This window comes from Pseudophryne corroboree, chromosome 1 (assembly GCF_028390025.1).
Source record: "Pseudophryne corroboree isolate aPseCor3 chromosome 1, aPseCor3.hap2, whole genome shotgun sequence".
Classification (NCBI taxonomy): Eukaryota; Metazoa; Chordata; class Amphibia; order Anura; family Myobatrachidae; genus Pseudophryne; species Pseudophryne corroboree.
In genome coordinates, this window is record NC_086444.1 from 931,945,597 (window position 1) to 931,970,526 (window position 24,930).

At 41.2% G+C, this 24,930-nt stretch overlaps 1 protein-coding gene across 1 annotated transcript in view; it reads right to left on the reverse strand.

Moving 5' to 3' along the window:
• SLC7A11 (solute carrier family 7 member 11) overlaps positions 1–24,930 on the reverse strand; it is a 328,653-nt gene that overhangs the window by 27,161 nt on the left and 276,562 nt on the right. Inside the window, exons 10-11 of the mRNA XM_063920358.1 lie at positions 17,785–17,934; positions 16,272–16,449 (exon numbers count right to left, since the gene is read on the reverse strand). Of these exons, the coding sequence (XP_063776428.1) occupies positions 16,272–16,449; positions 17,785–17,934 (328 nt within the window). The remainder of the gene's footprint in view (positions 1–16,271; positions 16,450–17,784; positions 17,935–24,930) is intronic.

Sequence of the window (24,930 nt, forward strand, 5' to 3'; positions counted from 1 at the left end):
AGATCTTACTAACTTTGGGGCTTATACACATTTGGATGTGAGTCATGTTTATGATACGCCTCTCAGATGTAGCAGTGCACATCCATGCTGATAGGGTTACTTTCACAATCTCCCTGAAATGCTTTTTCAAAAGTAGGCAAGTATGATTTAAGGTATGTCTTTTTTTCTTCCTTTGTGACAATTTTCAAACCATGTTGGTAAAATTGGTTTGGTTTTTGACCAACTTTTTTTGTGCCTATCTTCCTGACATATTTAAAAAAACTACAAATATTTCAGTGAAATGTTTATAACACCTGCAAGCCCTCCCAACCAGGATGCATTTCATTTGCGGGCTGTCGGGATCCCAGCAGTCAGGATACCGACACCAGAATCCCGACAGCCGACAATGGTGGTCATTCCGAGTTGTTCGCTCGGTAATTTTCTTCGCATCGCAGCAATTTTCCGCTAATTGCGCATGCGCAATGTTCGCACTGCGACTGCTCCAAGTAAATTTGCTATGCAGTTAGGTATTTTACTCACGGCATTACCAGGTTTTTTCTTCGTTCTGGTGATCGTAATGTGATTGACAGGAAGTGGGTGTTTCTGGGCGGAAACTGGCCGTTTTATGGGTGTGTGTGAAAAAACGCTGCCGTTTCTGGGAAAAACGCGGGAGTGTCTGAAGAAACGGGGGAGTGTCTGGGCGAACGCTGGGTGTGTTTGTGACGTTAAACCAGGAACGAAACTGACTGAACTGATCGCAGTGGCAGAGTAAGTGTGGAGCTACTCAGAAACTGCTAAGAAGTGTCTATTCGCAATTCTGCTAATCTTTCGTTCACAATTTTACTATGCTAAGATTCATTCCCAGTAGGCGGCGGCTTAGCGTGTGCAAAGCTGCTAAAAGCAGCTTGTGAGCGAACAACTCGGAATGAGGGCCAATGTCGCCATCCGAAAAACCTTGCGCAACAGGACTACTCCCACTCGTAGGTGTCCACGACACCCATAGAGTGGGAATAGATCCTGTGGTGAGCGCAGCGAGCCACCAAGCCCACAAGGGGACACTTTGCACTCACCCCGCTGCCAGCATTCTGGCAGGTGGGATGCCGCTGTCGGTCATCCTGTCCGCCGGTAAAACATACTGAATACTTCCCAACATGTAGAATTTATATCTGTACATATCTGGCATAGGAAGCCTTAAAACAGAAAGTTATGATAAATCAATAGATGGAATACGGCTTGTTGCCCAAAAATCTGTCTGTCCTATTTATAATAAAAGTACCTTTTTGTAGCTACAGTGGCTATAATACTCTAAAGCAGTGGTTCCCAAACTTTTTTGAATCATGGCACCCTAGACTATCAGAATTTTTTTCATGGCACCCCTAGGATAAAGGTTTCTTACTGAAAAATTTAGAAAGGAATATTAAGTGACGTAAATTGTGTTTATATGTCATCCTTAGGTTCAGTTGTGCGGTGGGGGACAGGATTTGCTTCTGTTTGTCCACATATTTTATAATTGACAGCCACCTGCACGGGTCTTGTCTACTACATTGACCATAAATAATTTGAATTGGTCCTTGACCACCAATAAAAGGAACCCATGCAAGTGCCCTGAGGCACCCCAGGGTACCATCGCACACAGTTTGAGAAGCACTGTTGGAAACCGTTAATACAGTATGTGATAGACAGGTTTACATGTATCTAATTTTACATGAGAAAATACCAACCCAAAAGTACATTTATCCTTTAACATGTTCTGCCTGCAAAGTCATGAGCTTTGAAAGAAAATTAATAAATTACTACTAGCTAATTACTACCGCCCCTTATAAACTATAAGAGAGCAGGATTTATAAATACCTCCTGGGCTGGGCTAAATTGTGACTGACAACTCAGCCATTGAAAGAGGCGGGACATGCCATTCCTGGCTCTTACATACAGTATTGGCTGACAGCCTAGGAGCCCTATGCAGCAATAGGAGCATTGTAAATATAACTGAAAATAAAGAAAACCTCAGGTAAACAGCTACCATAGATGGTGTATAACCATTTGGTAATACACCATTGATGATAAAAGTATTCAACATTGGTCAACGATCATCACTGATGTGACCATCATTGACTTGGGAACATTGATGGTCGATAGCCATCATCGAATTGAGAACATCGATGGTCGATGGCTACCCTTATGCTGGACTGCCCCCAGGCACTCATGGCCCTGGATCCATCTCGCTATCAAGCACTGTGATTAACCTGGCAACTCAGCTAATGGCACTGGCAGTAAGGTGTAGCAGCTATCAATATCTAACTGATATGTCGTACTGGCCTATACCTCCTTGCCTGTATCACTGGTGATGCCCTTTTCATGCATGCTTACCAGTGAAAGTGCTTGCTGCATTGAAGCAGTGTTTTTAATAAAATGGGCTAAGGGAGAGGTGCTGCACCTACAGGGGCGCCGACAGCTGTGTCAGGCGCAGGTACTGGGAGGAGGGGTGCTCTATGCAGGGAGGTGTGGCCAGCCCACCTCCTTAGGCAATATTAAAAATATTAGCTTCTGTGTGTCTGCTGGTGTGAGGATGGGTGACGAGGGACGGGTGTGATCACACCCCCACCCCCACACATTACGCAGTGAGAGAAAGGACTGACTGCCTCTGCAGCTGCCTCTCTCCATAGCGCAGCACTCCAGCACACAGCAGCATGTGCCATGTACTGGGCTGGGGGGAGAGACAGCTGCAGAGGCAGTCAGTCATTTCTCTCCCCACCCCACATGCCACTGTCCATAATGGAGAAGGGGGCAGCGGGTCCAGGCCTCTCCAACAGGCCTGGTCCTGGAAAAAGTGCATTTGCTCCCCCTCCACCACTATCGGTGCCACTGAGCACACATATGAAGTCTTGGATATGTCACCTAAGGGAACTGATACTGTACATGCCAATGTGAGGTAGATTGCCCCAGTGTAGCATGACAACAGTGATATGGCAAATTGCACATTAGGCTTGATTGCCAAAACAATTGTTGGGATGTATGATTAACATATATCACATAGTTACTGTCATTTAGCTTAAAAAATGCATATAACATAAGTGCAGTAACCCATAGCAACCTGATCATTTTCTACTGCATATTAGAGCATGAATGCAAAAGTATGAATGGTGGCTCTGGGTTATACCAGATTTGTACACAGACTGTAGCACCATATGATGTAGATTGTTAGATCTCATGAGCAGGGTTTTAGTCCCTCATGTGCTTTTCCTTCCCACGCTTATTCTATCATATCCTCCCCATTGCCATCAATGGCACGGAAACTTTTGGCTCAGCTGGCACTGTGTTTATGTGCATTATGACTACATGTGCAGCAATGGAGATTTAGACAAAATGTCATAATGTCAACATCACAAAGTTGACAGTTATGTGTCGGCATTATTAAAATGTCAAGAGTGAACTTATCAGCACGTGCAGTTATGTTGACAGTTATGTCAATATTGATAGAATGTCATTTTGTCAACATATCTAGAATATCGTTATGTGAAATGTCAACATGTGATACACCGACATTCTGCTCAGATTGGCAGAGAGAGTTAGGCTGCAGGAGGGAAGGGTAGGGTTAGACTGCAGGAGGGGAGGGTTAGGGTGAGGAAGAGGGAGGGGAGGTTAGGGTTAGGCTGTGGGATGGGAGGTTAGGGTTAGGCTGTGGGATGGGAGGTTAGGGTTAGGCTGCAGGATGGGAGGTCAGGGTTAGGCTGCGGGATGGGAGGTCAGGGTTAGTCTGCGGGATGGGAGGTCAGGGTTAGGCTGCAGGAGGGAATGGCAGTGTTAGGCTGTGGGATGGGAGATTAGGGTTAGGCTGCAGGAGGGAAGGTTAGGGTTAGGCTGCGGGATGGGAGGTTAGGGTTAGGCTGCAGGAGGGAAGGTTAGGGTTAGTCTGCGGGATGGGAGGTTAGGGTTAGGCTGCAGGAGGGAAGGTTAGGGTTAGGCTGCAGGATGGGAGGTTAGGGTTAGGCTGCGGGATGGGAGGTCAGGGTTAGGCTGCAGGAGGGAATGGCAGTGTTAGGCTGTGGAATGGGAGGTTAGGGTTAGGCTGCAGGAGGGAAGGTTAGGGTTAGGCTGCGGGATAGGAGGTTAGGGTTAGGCTGCAGGATGGGAGGTTAGGGTTAGTCTGCGGGATGGGAGGTCAGGGTTAGGCTGCAGGAGGGAATGGCAGTGTTAGGCTGTGGAATGGGAGGTTAGGGTTAGGCTGCAGGAGGGAAGGTTAGGGTTAGGCTGCGGGATGGGAGGTTAGGGTTAGGCTGCAGGAGGGAAGGTTAGGGTTAGGCTGCAGGATGGGAGGTTAGGGTTAGGCTGCGGGATGGGAGGTTAGGGTTAGACACTAGGGGGAGGGTTAGGAGTTAGGCATATTCACTGCCGCAAGTGCATCTAGATCCTCTGGAAGTCATCACCAGATGTCCACCAGCCCGAAAGACATTGCTTGAATCGCCTGTACCAAATAAGTCACTACTAGACCAACAGGGACATTTTGACAACATTCTAATCATATCGATATTTCATCAGTGTCAACATGATGTAGATCTGGTCAATGTTGACATTGCAAGTATGTCGATATGCTACATGTCGAAATTATGAGCAGATTGACATTCTTATGCCAAAATTATGGTGAATTTGACAAAATACTGTGTACCATGCCCGCAGCAATGACTGTATAGCTTGTATCCCATGTTTTTCAATCTTGCTTTGTTTACATTGCTTCTGTATACGTGCCATGCAAGGTGCTGCAAAACCCTTGTAGTGCCATATAAATAAAGGATAATAATATTCCTGTGTTTATTAATTTCATGTAACATGTATTTTATTTGCCTACTGTATTAAATTGTATGGAAATTTTCCAGTAATGAAAGTGATGCATCCTTTACATAACTACACTAATGTATCATGTAAATAATGGGAACAATTGGAAACTAGTAATATGGAACAATGTAGCCAATGTATATTAAGTTCAGTAAAAATGACAATGTGCAAGGGAATATATGTATTATACTGGAATGGAATGTGTAAGAAGAAAAAAAGAAAAGGAAAGGTATTGCATAACTTCCCCCAGAGATATCCGTGCTACAATTATTTTAATATTGTGATGCAAGTGGATAAAAGGGCCAGGGCATTAGGCACAGAAGTGACAGCGTGATAGAGCATGTTATTATTTTTAAACTCCAGTAGTGCTGATCAGGATACTCCTGCAGGAAATTACATTTTAAGACAGATAGTGCCACGATTTGCATCGTTAGAAGGTAAGGATTAACAGACAATGCACAAAATAAAAAGAAATCAATGAAAGAAATATGGTCGGAGACTAGGGGAACGAGGAATTAGCAAGCAGGACAATATGAGCAGAGAATACAGATAGATTCATTCTATTATGTGTGGCTTTTTCTGGTTTAAGAGGTGACACATATAAAAAAAGATGTCTTTTAATGTTTACTAACAGAAATGTGAGCATTATTTATTATTAGCAGTTATTTATATAGCGCACACATATTCCACAGCGCTTTACAGAGAATATTCAGCCATTCACATCAGTCCCTGCCCCAGTGGAGCTTACAATCTATATTCCCTACCACATGTACAGGCGCACACATTCACACTAAGGTTAATTTTTGTTGGGTGCCAGATAACCTACCAGTATATTTTTGGATTGTGGGAGAAAACAGGATAACCTGGAGAAAGCCCACACAAGCACAGGGAGAATATGCAAACTCCACACAGTTAGGGCCATGGTGGGAATTGTACCCATGACCTCAGTACTGTGTATCAGTAATGCTAACCATTAAATCGTCCATGCACTTTTACATGACACTATGGGACTGATGCAGAATTGCTTGTAAATCTATTTGGCGGATGGACCTTGTGATTTTTTGCACTGTGTAGCCGAGAGTATGCAATTGTGAGCAATGTGCTATCCAAGTTCAACGCATCTCAGTCGCATCTTGGCTAACTGCTGATTGTGCATAACTGGATTATATTTGTGCATTCTCATGTTGGTGTAAGTTTTCTGAAGGCTTGTCAAAGGCATAGAGATACAACTACAGGCTATGCTGAGGTGAGTGTACACTGATTTCATATGAATCTCTTGCACCGGGTATAGGACTGGTACAAGTCTGTACTGTAGATGACAGCGATGATTTCCACAAACATATGGATAGGTGTGATGCAGCCGCAAAGATACATACAATTTATCAGCAATCCTATGGTAAAAAAAAAAAAAAAAATTTAATAAGAATCTCAGTATGTACCCTTTTTACTTTTCCCTTTCTCCTCAGATCAGATTGTCCACATTGTTTTGTGACTACCATTGCAAACACCAAAGATATATGCCCACGATATAGGGAGCAGAGAGGTCTTGGTACTCCCCTCTGAACTCTATTTTCCCTGTGATAACCTCTCCCTCCTTCTCTCCCCTCTGCCATTACAAGACCTTCTGACAGCCTAAAAGCTTATGTCTTTATCTGCAATTCTTTTTCTTTAAGAGGCTGGTTTTGAGGATATAAGAGAAAACGCATGGCTAAAAGGCACTAGACTTGCTGCTTAGAGAAAAGAAAAACCTTGTAAGTGGGATTGCTGCTTTACACACAGGCTAAATGCACAGAATTAGCTCCATTCTCCAATCTCCCCCATAATTATCCTATTCTGCCAATACATTTGTGGTCCTATAGTGTTTCAGTTTCGAAGCAGAGTACATGGTTCAGGTAAACCTAAGCAAGCATGTCCTTCAAGAAACAAACAGAAAGACGATGAAAGACACTACAGCAGCAGTACACACATAGAGATGAGAACTTGTTTTCTTTGCATACATAAGTTATATTGTACAAGCAGAGTCCTAGCTACAAATTATTTCTGAATCATTATGAAGAACATAATGTTATGTGCAGCAGAAATAAGGAACACTGCAGTTTTGGCTGTGGTTGTGTATGTAATAAATAGCTAGAAAAGTAGCATTAAGCCAGTAAGTGTGCTAAAGGATTCAAGCTGTTCTTTTAACGTGTCCAATCCTCCCTCACTAACAGGGTTCAATAGCATTCTGACCTGTATAAAACCAACTGTTTGCTAGAAAAACATATTTTAATTAGATGAGTTTTAATTATAGTTATTTTCTGGCATCAAGCATTGCTTTAAAACATAGAAACATAGAATTTGACGGCAGATAAGAACCACTTGGCCCATTTAGTCTGCCCCTTTTTTATTTTATCCTTTAGGCAATCTCAACCCTTTTTTAACCTTAATTCTTTGTAAGGATATTCATATGCCTGTCCCAAGCATGTTTAAATTGCCCTACAGTCTTAGCCTCTACCACCTCTGATGGGAGGCTATTCCACTTATCCACTACCCTTTCTGTGAAGTAATTTTTCCTTAAATTTCCCCTGAACCTACCCCCCTCCAGTCTCAATGTATGCCCTCGAGTTCTAATACTTCTTTTCCTTTGAAGAATGTTTCCCTCCTGAACTTTGTTAAGACCCTTGATATATTTGAAAGTTTCTATCATGTCCCCCCTTTCCCTTCTCTCCTCCAAACTATACATGTTAAGATCTTTTAGCCTTTCCGGGTAAGTTTTGTGATGTAGGCCATGCACCATTTTAGTTGCCCTTCTTTGTACACTCTCTAATGTATTTATATCCTTCTGGAGATAGGGTCTCCAGAACTGGACACAGTATTCCAGATGGGGCCGTACCAATGACCTATACAGTGGCATTATCACTTCTTCTTTTTTCCTGCTACTGATTCCTCTCCCTATGCAACCAAGCATCTGACTTGCCTTTCTCATTGCATTGTTGCATTGCTTTCCTGCCTTCAAGTCACTTGAAATAGTGACTCCTAAATCTCTTTCCTCCTCAGTAGTTTCCATTATAGTACCCTTGATACTATACTTAGCCTTTGGGTTTTTGAGACCCAAGTGCATGATTTTGCATTTTTTAGCATTAAGCTGTAGTTGCCACGTTCTTGACCATTTCTCAAGCCTACCTAGGTCATTAATCATTTGTTTGACCCCTCCCGGTGTGTCTACCCTGTTGCATATCTTTGTATCATCTGCAAAGAGGCATATCTTCCCTTCATTACCATCTGCAATGTCACCAACAAAGATATTAAAGAGAACTGGACCAAGTACAGATCCCTGGGGTACTCCACTGGTAACATTTCCCTCCATAGATTGCACTCCATTAACTACGACTGTCTGTTTCCTATCCTGCAACCAGGTTCTTATCCATTTAACTGATATATAATCCACCCCCAGGCTTTCAAGTTTATTTAGCAGTCTGCGATGTGGGACAGTGTCAAATGCCTTACTAAAGTCTAGATATGCTACATCTACAGCTCCCCTTGATCTATTATTTTCATCACAGAGTCAAAAAAGTCAATAAGATTTGTTTGGCATGATCTCCCACCAGTAAATCCATGCTGTTTTGGATCCTGTAAGTTGTTTGATTTAAGATATTCCACTACTCTTTCTTTTAATAGTTTTTCCATTACTTTCCCTACTACTGATGTAAGGCTTACTGGTCTGTAGTTACTTGCTTCTTCCTTGCTTCCACTTTTGTGCAGTGGAACTACATTTGCTCTTTTCCAGTCCTCTGGAATAGCACCTGTATTTAGTGACTGGTTAAATAATTCTGTTAAAGGTGTAATCAGCACATCTTTTAGCTCTTTGAGTATCCTTGGGTGTATCCCATCTGGTCCCATTGATTTATCCACTTTTAGTTTTGAAAGTTCTGTTAGGACCTTCTCCTCTGTAAATGTATTTTCATCTACCTTATTTTTATGAATGTCCTTACTGCATCGGTTGTTAAAATCATACGTAAAGGATACTTTGTGATGGTGTTTACGGTAACGTAATGACTTCAGATTTGCACACTTAATGTGTCACTCAAAGATATGTCAAATTTTAATATGTTTTTTATATTGAGATTTTGTATTTTGGCACTTTTATATTGTGGTATTAAACTAGTGTTTGTGTTTATATGTTTCTTAATATCATGCATTGTAAATATGCAGATGTGCCCTCACACTGTGGCTCAAGTTGTGGAAATTAGTCTTCCTCTTGGGCGACTTGTCAGCAGCGAGTGTCTTTCTCACTCAATATGTGCCTCATGTTTGCATAAATAAAACAACTGGGTGTGACACTGCTGGCTTGCACTGATCAATGTGATGTGTGACATTTGTACATATGTGCGCAAGTCCGATTCTGTGTAAGGGGTGCTCCATTATGAGCTGCTGCTGCTTTTGCCAGCATCTCTCGTACACTGTGTTTCACTGCATTTGTGATGCAAATAAAATGGAAAATTTAAAGAAAAAGACAATACTCTACAGTTCATGCAGTAGCTCAGTCATGACGGAGGTATAATGCTGTATAGTATATGCAGGGCCGGTGCAAGGTTCCTCGGGACACCCTAGGCAAAACTTCTGCCTACTGCCCCTTCCACCTACCCACCCTTCAGATGAAAGGCATGCTGCTCTCACCCCCTCCCCCTTACTCTGATAAATGTCTGCTGTTCTATCCCCCCCACAATCTGTGTGGCGGCGACGCACGGCTCCTTATATAGAATCCGAATCTCGTGAGAATCCGACAGCGGGATGATGACGTTCGGGCGCGCTCGGGTTAACCGAGCCATACGGGAGAATCCGAGTATGCCTCGGACCCGTGTAAAATGGGTGAAGTTCGGGGGGGTTCGGTTTCCGAGGAACCTAAGCCGCTCATCACTAGTGGAATTACATGTTATTAGGTCCCACCACCAACGTGGGAAAACTGTTGTGATTTGCGTGTTGGCAGTAGGGCTACATGCCGCTATTTAAATCACATAGCCCTGCTCCCTACACCCAGAGCCACATTTTTGGTAACGTTCTCCCCACCCTGCCCACTTCACTAGGAAGCAAATGGGATGTGGGGAGATTTGCCTACTCTCCCATGCGTGCGGGGGACTACCGAAAAAAATTGTGATTTTGCTGCAACTTCTGGGAGAGTAGGCCAGTATGCCCTTAAAACAGTGGTTAAAAGAAAACCTGTGTGCTAGACACCCTGGGGTGCCTCGAGACACTTGCAGTGGTGCCTTGGTTTGATGATCCAGGATCCATTCTAATTATTTTTGGTCAATGTAATAGCAAAACCAGTGCTGGTTGCTGACAAACAGAAGCAAATCTTGTCCCTCGCAACACATTGGAACGTAAGGATGACATTTAAACAATTTATTAATTTTTATATTTTTTCTAAATTTCTTAGTAAGAAACTTTTGTCCTAGGGGTGTCATGAAAAAAAATCTGATACTCTAGGGCACAGGTTCTCAAACTCGGTCCTCAGGACCCCACACGGTGCATGTTTTACAGGTTTCCTCACAGAATCACAAGTGACATAATTAACTCCACCTGCTGACCTTTCAAAATGTGTCAGTGAGTAATTAATACACCTGTGCACTTGCTGGGTTACCTGCAAAACATGCACTGTGTGGGGTCCTGAGGACCGAGTTTGAGAACCACTGCTCTAGGGCATTGTGATTCAAAAGTTTAGAAACCACGGCCTTAGGCAATAGCAACTAACCAGCAAATAGCTTTTATCTGACTAGAACAAGTGAGACAAATAAATGCAGATGTCTTTTTGGTGGCTGTAGATTTATTACAGGTTTGTACAATTGAGCAATGTTAGTAAATAACCTTCAGTACTGTATATGAAGCAAGGCTTCTCTTGATGGTTAATATTGCTGCAGTGAAGTATAGACCTTTAACCTATAGTGCTAAGGTATCCTGGATACTTAATTAGTCAAGCTTCAGAACAGATGTACAGATAACATACCTCCCAACTGTCCCGATTTTGGCGGGACAGTCCCGTTTTTCACCCGCTGTCCCACCCGCGGGTCGCAGTGTCCCGCGGGTGGGGGGGCAGTTGGGAGATCCCTCCCTGTCACTCGCTGCTCTGTGGAGAGCAGTGGTGAAAAGATGCTGTGTGCATGCGCACAGCGTCTATTCACGGCAGAGAGGGACAGGGGGCACGGCCAGCAGCTCTCACAGCGCTGTTCATGCCCCCATAATGACGAAAACGGGGCGTGGCCTGAGATTGCGGCACTTGCTGCGAAGCCACGCCCCTGTCATTAGGCCACACCCCCTAAAATGGGCGCGCGCCTTCGCGCGCGTTGCCGTCCCTCCACCGCTGAGATCAAAGTTTGGAGGTATGAGATAAGCAAATCTCTCACAGTTCATTTAATTTAATGACTCATAAATTCAGGCTATTTTGTTTGTAGAACTCAAGTGTTTACTGCTGTTTTTCTTTTTTCAGTAAAGCTGTACAATGTGTATTACTATGTTACTTTTCTAAAAAAATTGTCCTAAATATATTTTAAAAACATGTTCCACAATGTCACAGACTGATTTCACAGTTGCAAAACCGTGGAATTCATAGAAACCATAATATATAATAATTTAGCCCAGGATTCTTAGGTTCTAATCTACTCTAATCCTTTCCCATTACACTCAAAATTTCAGTTTCCTTTTATGTTTTATGTACCAGGTAATAACATACTTGATTTCTACAGGACCTAAAATTACCTAATCTGGGTGTCAGTACCTAAAATTACTTATTTTGACTGTTGGATCCTTAAAAGACCTAATTCTGTTCCTTAAATTAACTAGAGATGTGTGGCGGGCACTTTTTGTGTTTTGTGTTTTGGTTTTGGCTCTGGTTCCATGCTCGTGTTTTGGATCTGGATTGGTTTTGCCAAACCCACCCTTTCAGGTTTTGGCTCTGGATGATTTTTGAAAAAAAAACATAAAAACAGCTAAAATCACAGAATTTGGGGGTAATTTTCATCCTACAGTATTATTAAACTCAATAACATTAATTTCCACTCATTTCCAGTCTATTCTGAACACCTCACACCTCACAATATTGTTTTTAGGCCTAAAAGTTACACCGAGGTAGCTGTATGACTAAGCTAAGCGACACAAGTGTGCAGCACAAACACCTGGCCCATCTGGGAGTGGCACTGCAGTGGCAGACAGGATGGAATATTTAAAAAATAGGCCCCAAACAGCACATGATGCAAAGAAGAAAAAGAGGTGCAATGAGGTAACTGGATGACTAACCTAAGCAACACAAGTGTGCGGCACAAACACCTGGCCCAGCTAGGAGTGGCACTGCAATGGCAGACAGGATGGCACGTAGAAGCAACTAGTCCCAAAACAGCACATCATGCAAAGAAGAAAAAGAGGTGCAATGAGGTACTGCAGATACACGTTCCTACTATCTGTATGTGACACCTGCACAGTATCACTTCTCTCATTCTGTATGATGAGTGTAATTTTACTGCAGGTACATGTTCCTTCTATCTGTATGTGACACCTGCACAGTATCACTTCTCTCATTCTGTATGATCAGTGCAATTATACTGCAGATACACATTTCTACTATCTATATGTGACACCTGCACAGTATCACTTCTCTCAATGTGTATGATCAGTGTAATTATACTGCAGATACACATTCCTACTATCTATATGTGACAGCTGCACAGTATCACTTCTCTCATTCTGTATGATCAGTGTAATTATACTGCAGATACATGTTCCTACTATCTGTGACACCTGCAAGTATCACTTCTATTATTCTGTATGATCAATGCAATTTTACTGCAAATATACATTCCTATATGTATGTGACACTGTACAGTATCACTTCTCTTATTCTGTATGATCAGTGTAATTATACTGCAGATACATGTTCCTACTATCTGTATGTGACATCTGCACAGTATCACTTCTCTCATTATGTATTATCAGTGTAATTATACCCCAGATACACATTCCTACTATCTGTATGTGACACCTGCACAATATCACTTCTATTATTCTGTATAATCAATGCAATTATACTGCAAATATACATTCCTATATGTATGTGACACCTGCACACTATCACTTTCTCTCATTCTGTATGATCAGTGTAATTATACTGCAGATACACATTCCTACTAACTATATGTGACAGCTGCACAGTTTCACTTCTCTCATTCTGTATGATCAGTGTAATTATACTGCAGATACACATTCCTACTATCTATATGTGACAGCTGCACAGTTTCACTTCTCTCATTCTGTATGATCAATGTAATTATACTGCAAATATACGTTCCTATATGTATATGACACTGCACAGTATTGCTTCTCTTATTCTGTATGATCAGTGTAATTATACTGCAGATACATGTTCCTACTATCTATATGTGACACCTGCACAGTACCACTTCTCTCATTCTGTATGATCAGTGTAGTCTTATACAGCAGCACTGGACATATGGCAGCAGAGGACACCACCACTGTGACTGGACTGATGCAGCACAAGACACCACCACTGGACTGATGCAGCACAACACAGCATCACTGAACTGATGCAGCACAACACAGCACCACTGGACCACAGCAGCACTGGACACATGGCAGCAGAGGACACCACCACTGTGACTGGACTGATGCAGCACAACACAGCACCACTGGACTGGACTTATACAGCAGCACTGGACATATGGCAGCAGAGGAAACAACCACTGTGACTGGACAGATGCAGCACAAGACACGGACACTGAGGACACTGAGAGGATGGAGACATGTCCTCTCTCTATACTCTCCAATGCCGGAGTGAAAATGGCGGCGACGCGCGGCTCCTTATATGGAATCCAAACCCAGCTAAAATCCGACAACGGGATGATGACGTTTTCCCTCATTTTGGTTTCCGAGTCAGGCGGGAAAACCTGAGCCAGACTTGGATCCGGGCTCGGGTAGTGAAGTTTGGTAGGGTTCGGTTCTCAGTGAACCGAACTCGCTCATCTCTAAAGTTAACTACACAGATTTACTGTGGAAATGTGTGGAATGAGTAGTTTTTATATGTAATTCATACAGTATATACATATGTGTCCTGTTACAGCCTTGCTGTGTAGCGTACTTAACGTGACTGCTGACTCCCGAGATTCGCGGGTGCTAGCATACTCATGCATCCGCTATCCATTTGCTTCTCTGGGATAGCCGCGGCTGCGAATGGATCACAGCCTCCCGTCACATAGCACATAATAGGAGCAAACACTGCAAGGAAGTAGCAGGACATATCTGTGATTAAGGGACAGTGTTTCAAACATAATGGTATGTTGCAGGGTTTTGCTTTATTTTCAAACAATGTATAAATTCCTAAACTGACATTTTTAAAACCTATAAAATCCTAAAACATGGATTGAAAAAAATTACATTTTAGTTTTTTGGATCCTAAGAATCCGTGGCCTAATAATAATACTAGTTCCACATATGCTGATACAGTACTAAAGACAAGTTTACATTTTGCTAGGTATTGTACAATGGAGCATACTGTAAATCTTAAAAACACTCATAGCATACTTGCCTACTTTCCCAGAAAGTCAGAGAGACTCCCACAATTTGGAGAGATCTACAGCGCTCCATTAGGGAAGTAGGAATTTCGGGATGTTGGATGAAGTGGTAATTTGTGTCATTGCGGTTCTGCACCCTTCCCCTGCAAATGACAACACTGCACAGGAACAAGCAGGGTCGTGATGACTCAATTATGCATCTCCCACTTAAACCTCCCCTGAGAATCTCCCACAAGGGACAGTGTAAATGTAGGTAAGTGTGCTATACAGTGGCTCCTATTTATCTATAAAATATTTTCAGTTACATAATACCTGGTGGGAGAAATTTGGATGTGCATTTTGGATGAATATGATCAATGCATACTTTTTTTATGTTATTATTGTTTCCAAGTATTGCAGGTCCATGGCATCTACTTTTGCAAAAAAACGTTCTTCATGCCTAATAAACTACGATCATATGTTTTATTGACCCTATTTCTGACTTACAGCTTTTGTTTATAGAGTCACAATATACTGTATTAAAAAGCAATATCTATGCACAGGCACAGTCACATGGGTAAGAATTCCTGCTTTCAATTAAGAGCACTGATCAGATCTGTTTTTTATGTACTATAAAGAAGACGAAAACTGAAGTCTGCCCCACCCTTGGGAGAGAATGAGTTAATTTATAATTTACTGAATTGCAAATTAGTTTACATGTCTTGGACAACTGATCAACACATTAAGGATTATTGCATCTGTGGGACCGAGTGCTTTGCATTGCAAATTTGCCACATTTCCCTTTAACCCTGTAATTATGCTGTTGATAACAAATGAGACCTCATTGGTCATATGTATTGCTTCATGTATTGATTTAGGAAGATTCATGCTCATCTGTAAATGAGCCTAATAACTATGTCCTGCACAACCATTTAAATATTTCTTTATTAAGCTCTAGATAGGATAGAACATTATTTACACAGCATTGCATGGTATATTGTAGTCACGAAACAATATTTTAGGGAAAATCATACAGCATATTAGCCTTTCTCACAATGCGGTGTCAGCAGTTTCTGATTTCAAGGGGAAATCTCCCCATAATGACCCTGACACAAGCATTCACAGCATGAGGGCAGATAAAAAGCTTTCTGATGGTTGGACCAGAGAAATAAAGGGCCCATTTATCAATGAGATTTAAAACTCACTGTGATTGATAAAACTCATTGCGTATGATAAACTATGATCCAGCCAATCAGGTCCCAACTGTCATTTGCCAAACCCATGACAGTTGTGACCTAAATGGCTGGAGCACCATTTATTATGCGCAACAAGTTTTATTATTCATAACAAGTTTTAACTCTCATTGATAAATAAGCCCCTAAATATGCTAAATAACAAGCAAACTGTTATAGCAGCACATTCTGAAAACTAGTGATTGTAAAGTGCAACGGAATATAAGAAATGGGAAATAAATAATAAAATAAATTACACTCAACAATCTGTGTTTAATACTGAAATCCATTGGGGAAACTGTCACATGTTGCTTCTGTGGGGTTCGACAGTGAGGGTAATCTAGGGTTGTTGGTCCATCCTTTACAAGGACCCCTGCTCTGCGCTACTCAGCATGCACAGGACTTGGAGATTTGCTGTATGCTGTATTCACTGGGGCCCATTCTTGCTCATGAGAGCTGTATGAGAGCATCTGTAGAGGATGACCCATTAAGGAGAAGTCCATTCCTAAATATTCCTATGGCACTGAGACTGAGTGTTATGCCCCTGATCGAAATCCAACAATCAGAACTTTATTTGTATATTTTTTTTATGATATTCAATACCTTTCAATAATAGGAGCACATTGTGTCCTACTGAAGAAAAACATTGCATTTTAGTTAAAGTGTTACATTACTCACATTACAAAGTAGTGCACTATACCTGAAAAGTTCCTGAACCATTTTGGTTTGTTATCCCAGACTACAAAGAGATAGTAAGCAGGTACACCAGTTAGGGTAATCGCAAAGCCAATCCCAGTGTTTATTGGGTCCGAATACAGTGACAGAGTAACCATAAACAGACAGGTGAAAGAAAACAATGCTGGAATAAATATTGGCACCTGTAATAAAAAAATAAAATAAAAATCAATTCTATCTACATCATTTGCAGTTACATACAGCGGTGGTTCCCAAACGCAGACCTCAAGGACCCCCAACAGTCCAGGTTTTAGGGATCTCCCGGCTTGTACACAGATGGTATAATCAAATTGACTGAGGTACTAATTAAGTCACCTGTGCCCAAGCTTGGATATCCTTAAAACCTGGACTGTTGGGGTGCCCTGAGGACTGTGTTTGGAAAACACTGACGTACAGTATTCTAATTTTATGATAAATTTTGCCAAAAAGCTAAGGGTAGTGCTGCGTTTATTTAGATCACAGTGGCTGGCAAACTAAATGGCACCATTTCATTTAAATATGTTCACAGTTGACAACTCTTCCATATTATCTTGGGGAATCCTGAGTTTCCCAAAAGAGTAAGCCAACACTCTCAGATCCAAACACTTAATAAAGTGATTTGCAGTGAAATGCATCACTGTAGCCTGGCCTTCCGCTGCGTGATGGCACAAATCTTGGCACTAGGCAGAGGAAGGGGGTTGGGTAGAAGGGGTGCAATTCACCATGCATGCCACTTGTGCCTTCTTTACTAAAATATAGGCAACAATGATTTTTATTAATATTGCTTTCAAATAACCTTGTCAATTAAATATGCATATTACCTATCCTGTAAACCAATTGAATACTTTTATTTATGGTTCTACATTAGATGGTTAACAAGAATGAAAATTATACAGATAACAAGCATAAAAATAAACATAAAATAATCTATAGCGAAGGTGGGTTTGAAGCTAAAACTATGTAAATATATTTCAGAATAATTCCAGCATAAATAAGCATGGTTTCTAGTAAACTAACTTGGTATACTTTTGAAATATTAGCGCAGAGTATCATTATTCAAACACCAGTTTTGAACCACTGACGTACTGAAACCTAAGCTTGGATGAGAATATGCTAATATGGTAGTTTCAACCATCCTATGCTAGAACATTTTATGATCTAGCAGTGGCCATAAATCATTAAAAAATATATATTCATGAATAAAGGCCATTTCTTCTTACTTATAAAAAAAAATATAAAGAAGTGAATCATTTGGCTTATTTTTAAACAAGAGTCACATATGATACGTCAGAAACTTTATACCAACATTTCACAGAAAAAACTTTTTAGGCTATTTCATATACTGTACGTGGTTAGCCATATTGTCAGGTACAGTTACACACCGAGGAGTCTCTATATTAGTTGGTGATACACAATCTTCCTCAATTTCCTGTGACACTGAGAGAGGATCAGTGTGGCATATCAAGATTAATGTCAGACAGACACAGAGGTGAGTGTACCTTGAAAGGACGATGCATCTCAGGTCGTTTGTATCGCAGATAAATGAGTCCAACAACAACCAGGCCAATAAAAAGCCATCGAGCAAAGCTAAGAAAACTCAGGAGGCTGTAGATATCCCCAGTGAATAGCATTAGTATTGTTAGAGGATACTGCAAAAAAAGACAAGATTTGGTTTTGGAGTTAATATATTGTAGAATAAAGAAATATTGAAACACACATTTCTAAAGAAAGGTTTAACTTTAAAAAGATTTTACATTTTTAATTCAAAAATAACATTTCTTGTTTTTTTCCTTTTCAGTGTTATCTAAAGATTAGTATAGCATGTTTAATTACTTTGTTATGTTAATTGAGAATTTATTGGTGGGCATGGAGGATTGTCACTAAACAAAGGGGGGACACATATGAGCTTACATGGGGCAAAGTACTGTCTAAGAAGTATAGCTTCATTTACAAAACAAGATCTTGTTTGATCAAAATAGTAATGAATTGATTTCTATAAGGGCTCTACATAGGAAGTCACCTTTGTCTTTGACCAAAACGGATTTTTTTTTTTGAGCCATCTTACTTTAATAAGAAATAGAAACTGTTTCAGATATATAGGAACTACCTGCATACCCAAAATCAGTGTTCCCTACAGATGATACTTTGGTATAAACATACATTTGTTCTAACTAGCGGCTTATAGCAGGATCTGGTAAACTCTCCAGTCATTATTAGTTGTGTATCGTGCTTCAGAGAGACTGACAAAAGGGAAACAGAAATATTCTTCAGTCAGTAATGCTAAATGGGCAAATGCTTAGTACACCTACATTACAGTTGTAAGATAATCTATTTGAATATAGTACATCTTTTATTATTATTATTATTATTATTATTATTATTATTACTACTACTAATACTACCAGTAGTAGTAGCAGTAGTAGTAGCAGTAGTAGAGGTAAGTTTAATTTATAAAGCAGAAAAATATTATGGAGTACTGTAAATTGATGGAAACATGACACAAACAAATGACCTGAAAGAGAATCCAGAGAAAGTAGAATTAAATAAGTACTTCTAAATCTATTTAATTATGTAAAACTAAATAATGGAGGTAAAAAGAATTCCATTGCTAGGCAGAAGTAAATTCAGTGCACAGAATCAAGCGTTATGGCAAAGATCTATGAGTCCATTTTAAAGTCTGCTCACTGCTCCTGTTGATACAATGGGCAGCAAAATAGTCAGCATTTTGTTTTGGTCATTGGTAAAAATTAATGCTGAGGTTAATGAATGGCCACAGTCTGGGTAGGCATACGGTTTTATGCTATTTGATCAATGGCATGCAGTGATCCAGTCTATTACATTAGGCCGTCTGTGCTCTGGCAGAGATAGCCTTAAAACGTGACCTTTTGTGGTCCCTGAGTAGCAGAGATGAGAAGCACTGAGCTCTAGAAATAAAACCTGTCGAGACACTACAATAACAATGAAGAATGGAAAACAATATATATCTGTACTCAGCCAACAGAGACCAGTAGCTGTTTGCTCAACTCCACACTGGAATCATGCCCATGTTAAATAAATCATTTGAACCGCCTATAAGAATCTCAACTATTGAGACCTACAGATGTCATTAAACAGACCTGTTCTGGAACAGTAATTACAGATTGAAGAATCAACACTTTCATCTACGCCGAGGGGCCAAGATGTAAGGGTCTCCTGCTGCATGGTTGTTTGAAAGTTTAGCCCGAATGTTGTCTTGGCTTTATATAGTAAAACTAATAAAGGCAATTTATAAAGCTGCAAAAATGAGTGACCATAGCACAAATCTGCAAAAATGAGCCAATTTTTAAAGGAAGTACAACTAATTGGCAATGTCTGCAGGCGACATTAAGGTTTACTAGTTCTGAAAGGGAAGATGGATGGAAATAAGAAGTTGTGTTGCAAAACAAATACTTTATTGAGCAGTAGGTATATTCAGATGGTAAGGAAAAGAGAGAACATAGGTTAACATCTTGTGGCTAGCACGTGGTTGAATAAGGATTTGTTTTTTATGGGTACAAGGAGATCAGGTATTTTCCTATACTTTTTATGGGACATCTTTTACACCTACAATATAAAAATGTAACTGTATAATATTCAACATACATGTGCATGTTTTCTATAAGGATGTGCAATATGGGAATAAAAAGGCATCCATATAAAACATCAATGTACTGGTATATAAAAAAAAAAAAAACAGTGCAAGAAAAACTGCAGGTAGCTGATTGGATGGGCTGTGTTTGGCATCCCACTGGTCGGGATGCTGGTGGTTATGCTACCGATGCTGGAATCCCGATACCCTTCAGGAGACCGGTGCCAGGACACCAACAGCCAACATCCCAAAGGTGAGTATCAAAGCGGGGTTAGGGCTCAGGGGAATGGTTAGGCACTAGGGGAGGTTTAGTCATAGCTGACACCCCCCGAGGGTTAGCCCTAGCCGACAGCCGCGGAGGGTTAGGGTAAGGGAAGGGAGAGAGGTAAAATACTTACCCCTATCTTGTGTAGGATTCTCACTATCGGGCTGCCGCAGTCAGTCATGTGATCGCCAGTTACCTGACTGCTGGTATTTTATACCCAACCCCATTAGTTGACATATGTTAAAACATTTAGTTGTTTTTTTTATTGTTAAAATAAAGAAAAGTATACACACAGTAATATTCACGTAGGCAGTTCTGGAAGCAAACTTGAGGCATGCACACGTTTATCCTCAAGGTAGAAAAATAGGTGCCATTGAGTAGAAATACTCTCTGGGGCCTCTCTTTGCCAGTTTGTATATAACCCTATTTGAATTACTTTTCTGAGAACCATCACATTTGATAACAGCAAAGTAATTCTGGCTATCAGCAGTACAAATTATTGTGTATTTTGCAAATGAATTAATTAATTGCAAGTTAATGAATTTAACAAAAAGTCCATCACAATGTGTAATCTAGACTTCCTTATTGTTCTATATAGCAAGAATAATGATCATCATGTGCCATTGGGAAAAATAGATATTTGAAATGAGAATCAATATCTGACTGTCTCTTCTGTCCTGGAGCCTACTATCTACTGTACCTCTGGAAGCAGTCATCGGGGGCTTACTGATAAGAGGGGAAGTTTGTGCTAAGATTAAGTTAAATAACAAAAAATATCTTTTGGAATTCAGCATCTCTCTAGAAGACCTTCAGAAATCTGTAGTTTAGATCATGTCATCTTCTAGGCACACCTACTGTACATTTTTTTATATAAAGATGTGTCCTCATACATCTAGCCTCAATACGCCATGCCGCATGAGATGCCTGGTGCGAGTAAGCCACCAGCTCCTGTACACCTCTGCAAGCATCGGGCATCTTTTTAACCAAAAATGCATCTTAGTCACAATACACTGTGACTAGGACACCCCAGGAGACTGCTGATTAATGTGATATACGACAATTGTATATTGTGTGTGACTGAGTCTGTATACGGAGCAGAACAGAACTTGTTTTGGAAAAAAAATGCGGTTGCTACAATGTCACACTTTGTGTACAGATGCAGAGAATCAGCACAGTCTCCTGGTGCATCCTAGCTGCATCGTGGTGTGACTAAAGGGGGGTACTCACGGAGCGATATTCTAAGCAATCTGACTAGATTGCTTAGAATTTAAGCATTATCGCTCCGTGTGTACCCCCTACAGCGATAGCGATGCGCAGCCTCGCGCATCGCTATCGCTGGTGCTAGATTGGCCTGCATGCAGGCCAATCTAGCGGGTCGCTCATTTCACCCGCTGGGTGAAATGAGCGCCCCCCCCCCCACGTCTCCCCCCGCACACTCAGCACACATCGCACTGTGCTGAGCGGCGGGAGAGATGTGTGCTGAGCGGTTCGCTCAGCACACATCTATCCCACATCGGCCCGTCTATATGGGCCTTAAGACATACAATACAAAATAGACAACCTATTTGAAGAACTGTATCAGACACTGACAGCACATTTTGCCTTAGATTATTATTATTCAAAAACAGTATATCCATTCTTCAGATATGTTTTGGAGAAATTGTGGTCCAGTACCTGTTGGTGACAGTGGAGCCCATATGGCCCAATGTATTCCATTTAACAAAATAAAATTTTCCTCTGAGGACATAGGGCCTAATTCAGAGTTGATCGCAGCAGCAAATTTGTTAGCAGTTGGGCAAAGCCATGTGCACTGCAGGGGAGGTAGATATAACATGTGCAGAGAGAGTTAGATTTGGGTGTGGTGTGTTCAAACTGAAATCTAAATTGCAGTGTAAAAATAAAGCAGCCAGTATTTATCCTGCAAAGAAACAAATAACCCACCCAAATCTAACTCTCTCTGCAAATGTTATATCTGCCACACCTGCAGTGCACATGCGGGGTCATCCCGAGCCGTTCGCATGCTGCTGTTTGTCGCAGCGGTGCGAATTGGTCGGTTTGGCGCATGCATGGCGCCCGCATTGCGCAGGCGCGTTGTTGCCGGTGACGCCGATACCGACAAAAGCGGTCGCAGTGGCGACCGCAAGAAGATTGACAGGAGGAAGACGTTCGTGGGGCATCAACTGACCGTTTTCTGAGAGTGGTTCGATGAACGCAGGTGTGTCCAGGGGTTTGGAGGGTGGATGTCTGATGTCAATTCTGGGACCTGCATCGCTGGAACGATCGCACCGGGTAAGTAACTCTTACCCTGGTCTTCTTTTACTGGAAACTTTTTTAGCATAGCACAAGCATTCACAGCCCTGCTATGCAGATATACACTCCACATAGGCGGCGTCTAGTTGATCGCACGGGCAGTAAAAAGTTGCTATGTGCGATCAACTCGGAATGACCCCCATGGTTTTGCCCAACTGCTAACAAATTTGCTGCTGCGATCAACTCTGAATTACCCCATAATTTTAGGGTGAGTGTTAGAAACATCTATGATTCCCATCATGAAAGAAGTATTGCAGTAGTCTTAGGAGCATGTATGACAGTTTAACAAATTGCTTTGTTTATTAAAATGCAATAGAGATTGTGGGAAAAATGTGCGTAGTCTCAAGGATCTGTTTTTAATTTTACCAGAATAATATTATCCTAATTTCCCCCCTTCCATTGGTTTCCTGCAAATGTTACTTAGAATGTGTGGGGTTTTTTCTCCCCTCCACCCCACTGTGTGCTATTCCTGCACTATGTACCTCCACTGTTTGCACATCCTGCCAGTGTGACCTACACAGTTCACCTTAGATGGTGGCCTCGGAATGGTTCCTCCTCGGCGATGTTCTTCATGTGGATCTTTCCATACAGGGTATATCATACTACTACTACTACACAAGTGTCAGTTTTCCCATGTATGCTCTGGACCCTTGCATGGCTGACTTCCCACAGTGTAACCTTCTGGTACGCTTGTGGATGGGATGAAAAATACATGGACTTGGTGGTTTCTCTGAGTGGTAAGACATTAAAAATACCCCATTTTATGTAATCTCTTCTAGGGGTAGACTATTCCACCCAGGGAAATCCTACACAGTGCGCCCAAGATGGCTGCATCACCTGGAACCTTGTGAGGCTGGAATACACAACCCTTGGATGCAGTGGCATAAGTTCGTCCCAGTTGCCCGGATAAAGGTACTTATGGGCAAGAAAAGGCGAGCATTCAAAAAATACAAATCTGACAGGAATGCAGAGTCATTTCAGCTATATAAGGATTGTAACAAAATATGCAAAAAAGAAAGAAATAAGAGCGGCTAAAGTAGAAACTGAAAAATTAGTAGCAAAGGAAAGCAAAGCGAATCCCCAAAAATTCTTTAAATACATCAAAAGCAATAGATTAAAGAAGGAGAGTACAGGCCCTTTAAAAGACAAGTTGGGAGTCTTAATCAAAAATGATAATGACATAGCGGACAAACTAAATTAGTTTTTTTCAACAGTATTTACAACAGAGGACCAAATTCAGTGACTAACACACAATCTCAATAATGATAATGTCCCGCTGATAAGTGCTTATTTAAGTGAGGAGGTAGTCTGTGACCAATTAAAATATGTAAAGATTAATAAATCACCGGGTCCCGATGGAATTCACCCAAGGGTTCTAATGGAGCTTCACTCTGAACTTGCAAGACCGCTATTTTTGATCTCTAAAGATTCAGTACTGTATGGTTCCCAAAGACTGGCGTATAGCGGAAGTAGTGCTAATATTCAAAAAGGGAAGTAAAGCTGAACTGGGTAATTATAGACCAATTAGTCTTACATCTATAGTGGGGAAAGTATTGGAAGCTATTCTAAGGGATAGTATTCAGAAGTTCCTTGAAGCCAATAAGGTCATTAAAAGGAATCAACATGGATTTGTGAAGGACAGATCATGTCAAACCAACTTGCTTGGCTTTTATGAAATAGTAAGTGCGAACCTTGATCAGGGTAAGGAGGTGGATGTAATCTTTTTACACTTTGCCAAAGCTTTCGACACAGTATCACACATGCGACTTATCTATAAGCTACAAGAAATAGGGCTAGGGAGCACAATATGCACTTCGGTCAAAAATTATTTAGATGATAGGGAGCAGCGCGTTGTGGTTAATGGATCATTTTCAAATTGGACTGTAGTGCTAAGTGGTGTGCCACAAGGGTCTGTACTAGGACCACTATTGTTCAACATTTTCATTAACGACCTAACAGTAGGTCTAGAGAGCATGGTGTCAATTTTTGCTGACAATACCAAATTGTGTAAGGTTATAAATACGGAGGGGGATGCTGAGTCTCTTCAGAACGACTTAGTTAAACTAGAAGCATGGGCAGCCAAATGGAGGATGCGCTTCAATACAGACAAGCGTAAGGTAATAAACGGTGGTAGCAAGAACAAAAATAACACCTACATACTAAATGGGGTAATATTAGGGGATTCTGTACTGGAAAAGGACTTAGGTGTTCACATAGATAGCAAACGAAGCAGCAGTACCCAAGGTAGGATTGGAGCAAAGAAGGCTAATAAGATATTAGCATGCATAAAACGGGGAATTGATGCAAGGGACGAGAGTGTTATACTCCCATTATATAAATCACTAGTGAGGCCACATCTTGAAGACTGTGTACAATTTTGGGCACCATACTACAAAAAAGATATCCTGGAGCTAGAAAAGGTTCAGAGGTGGGTGACCAAACTAATTAAGGGCATGGAGACGC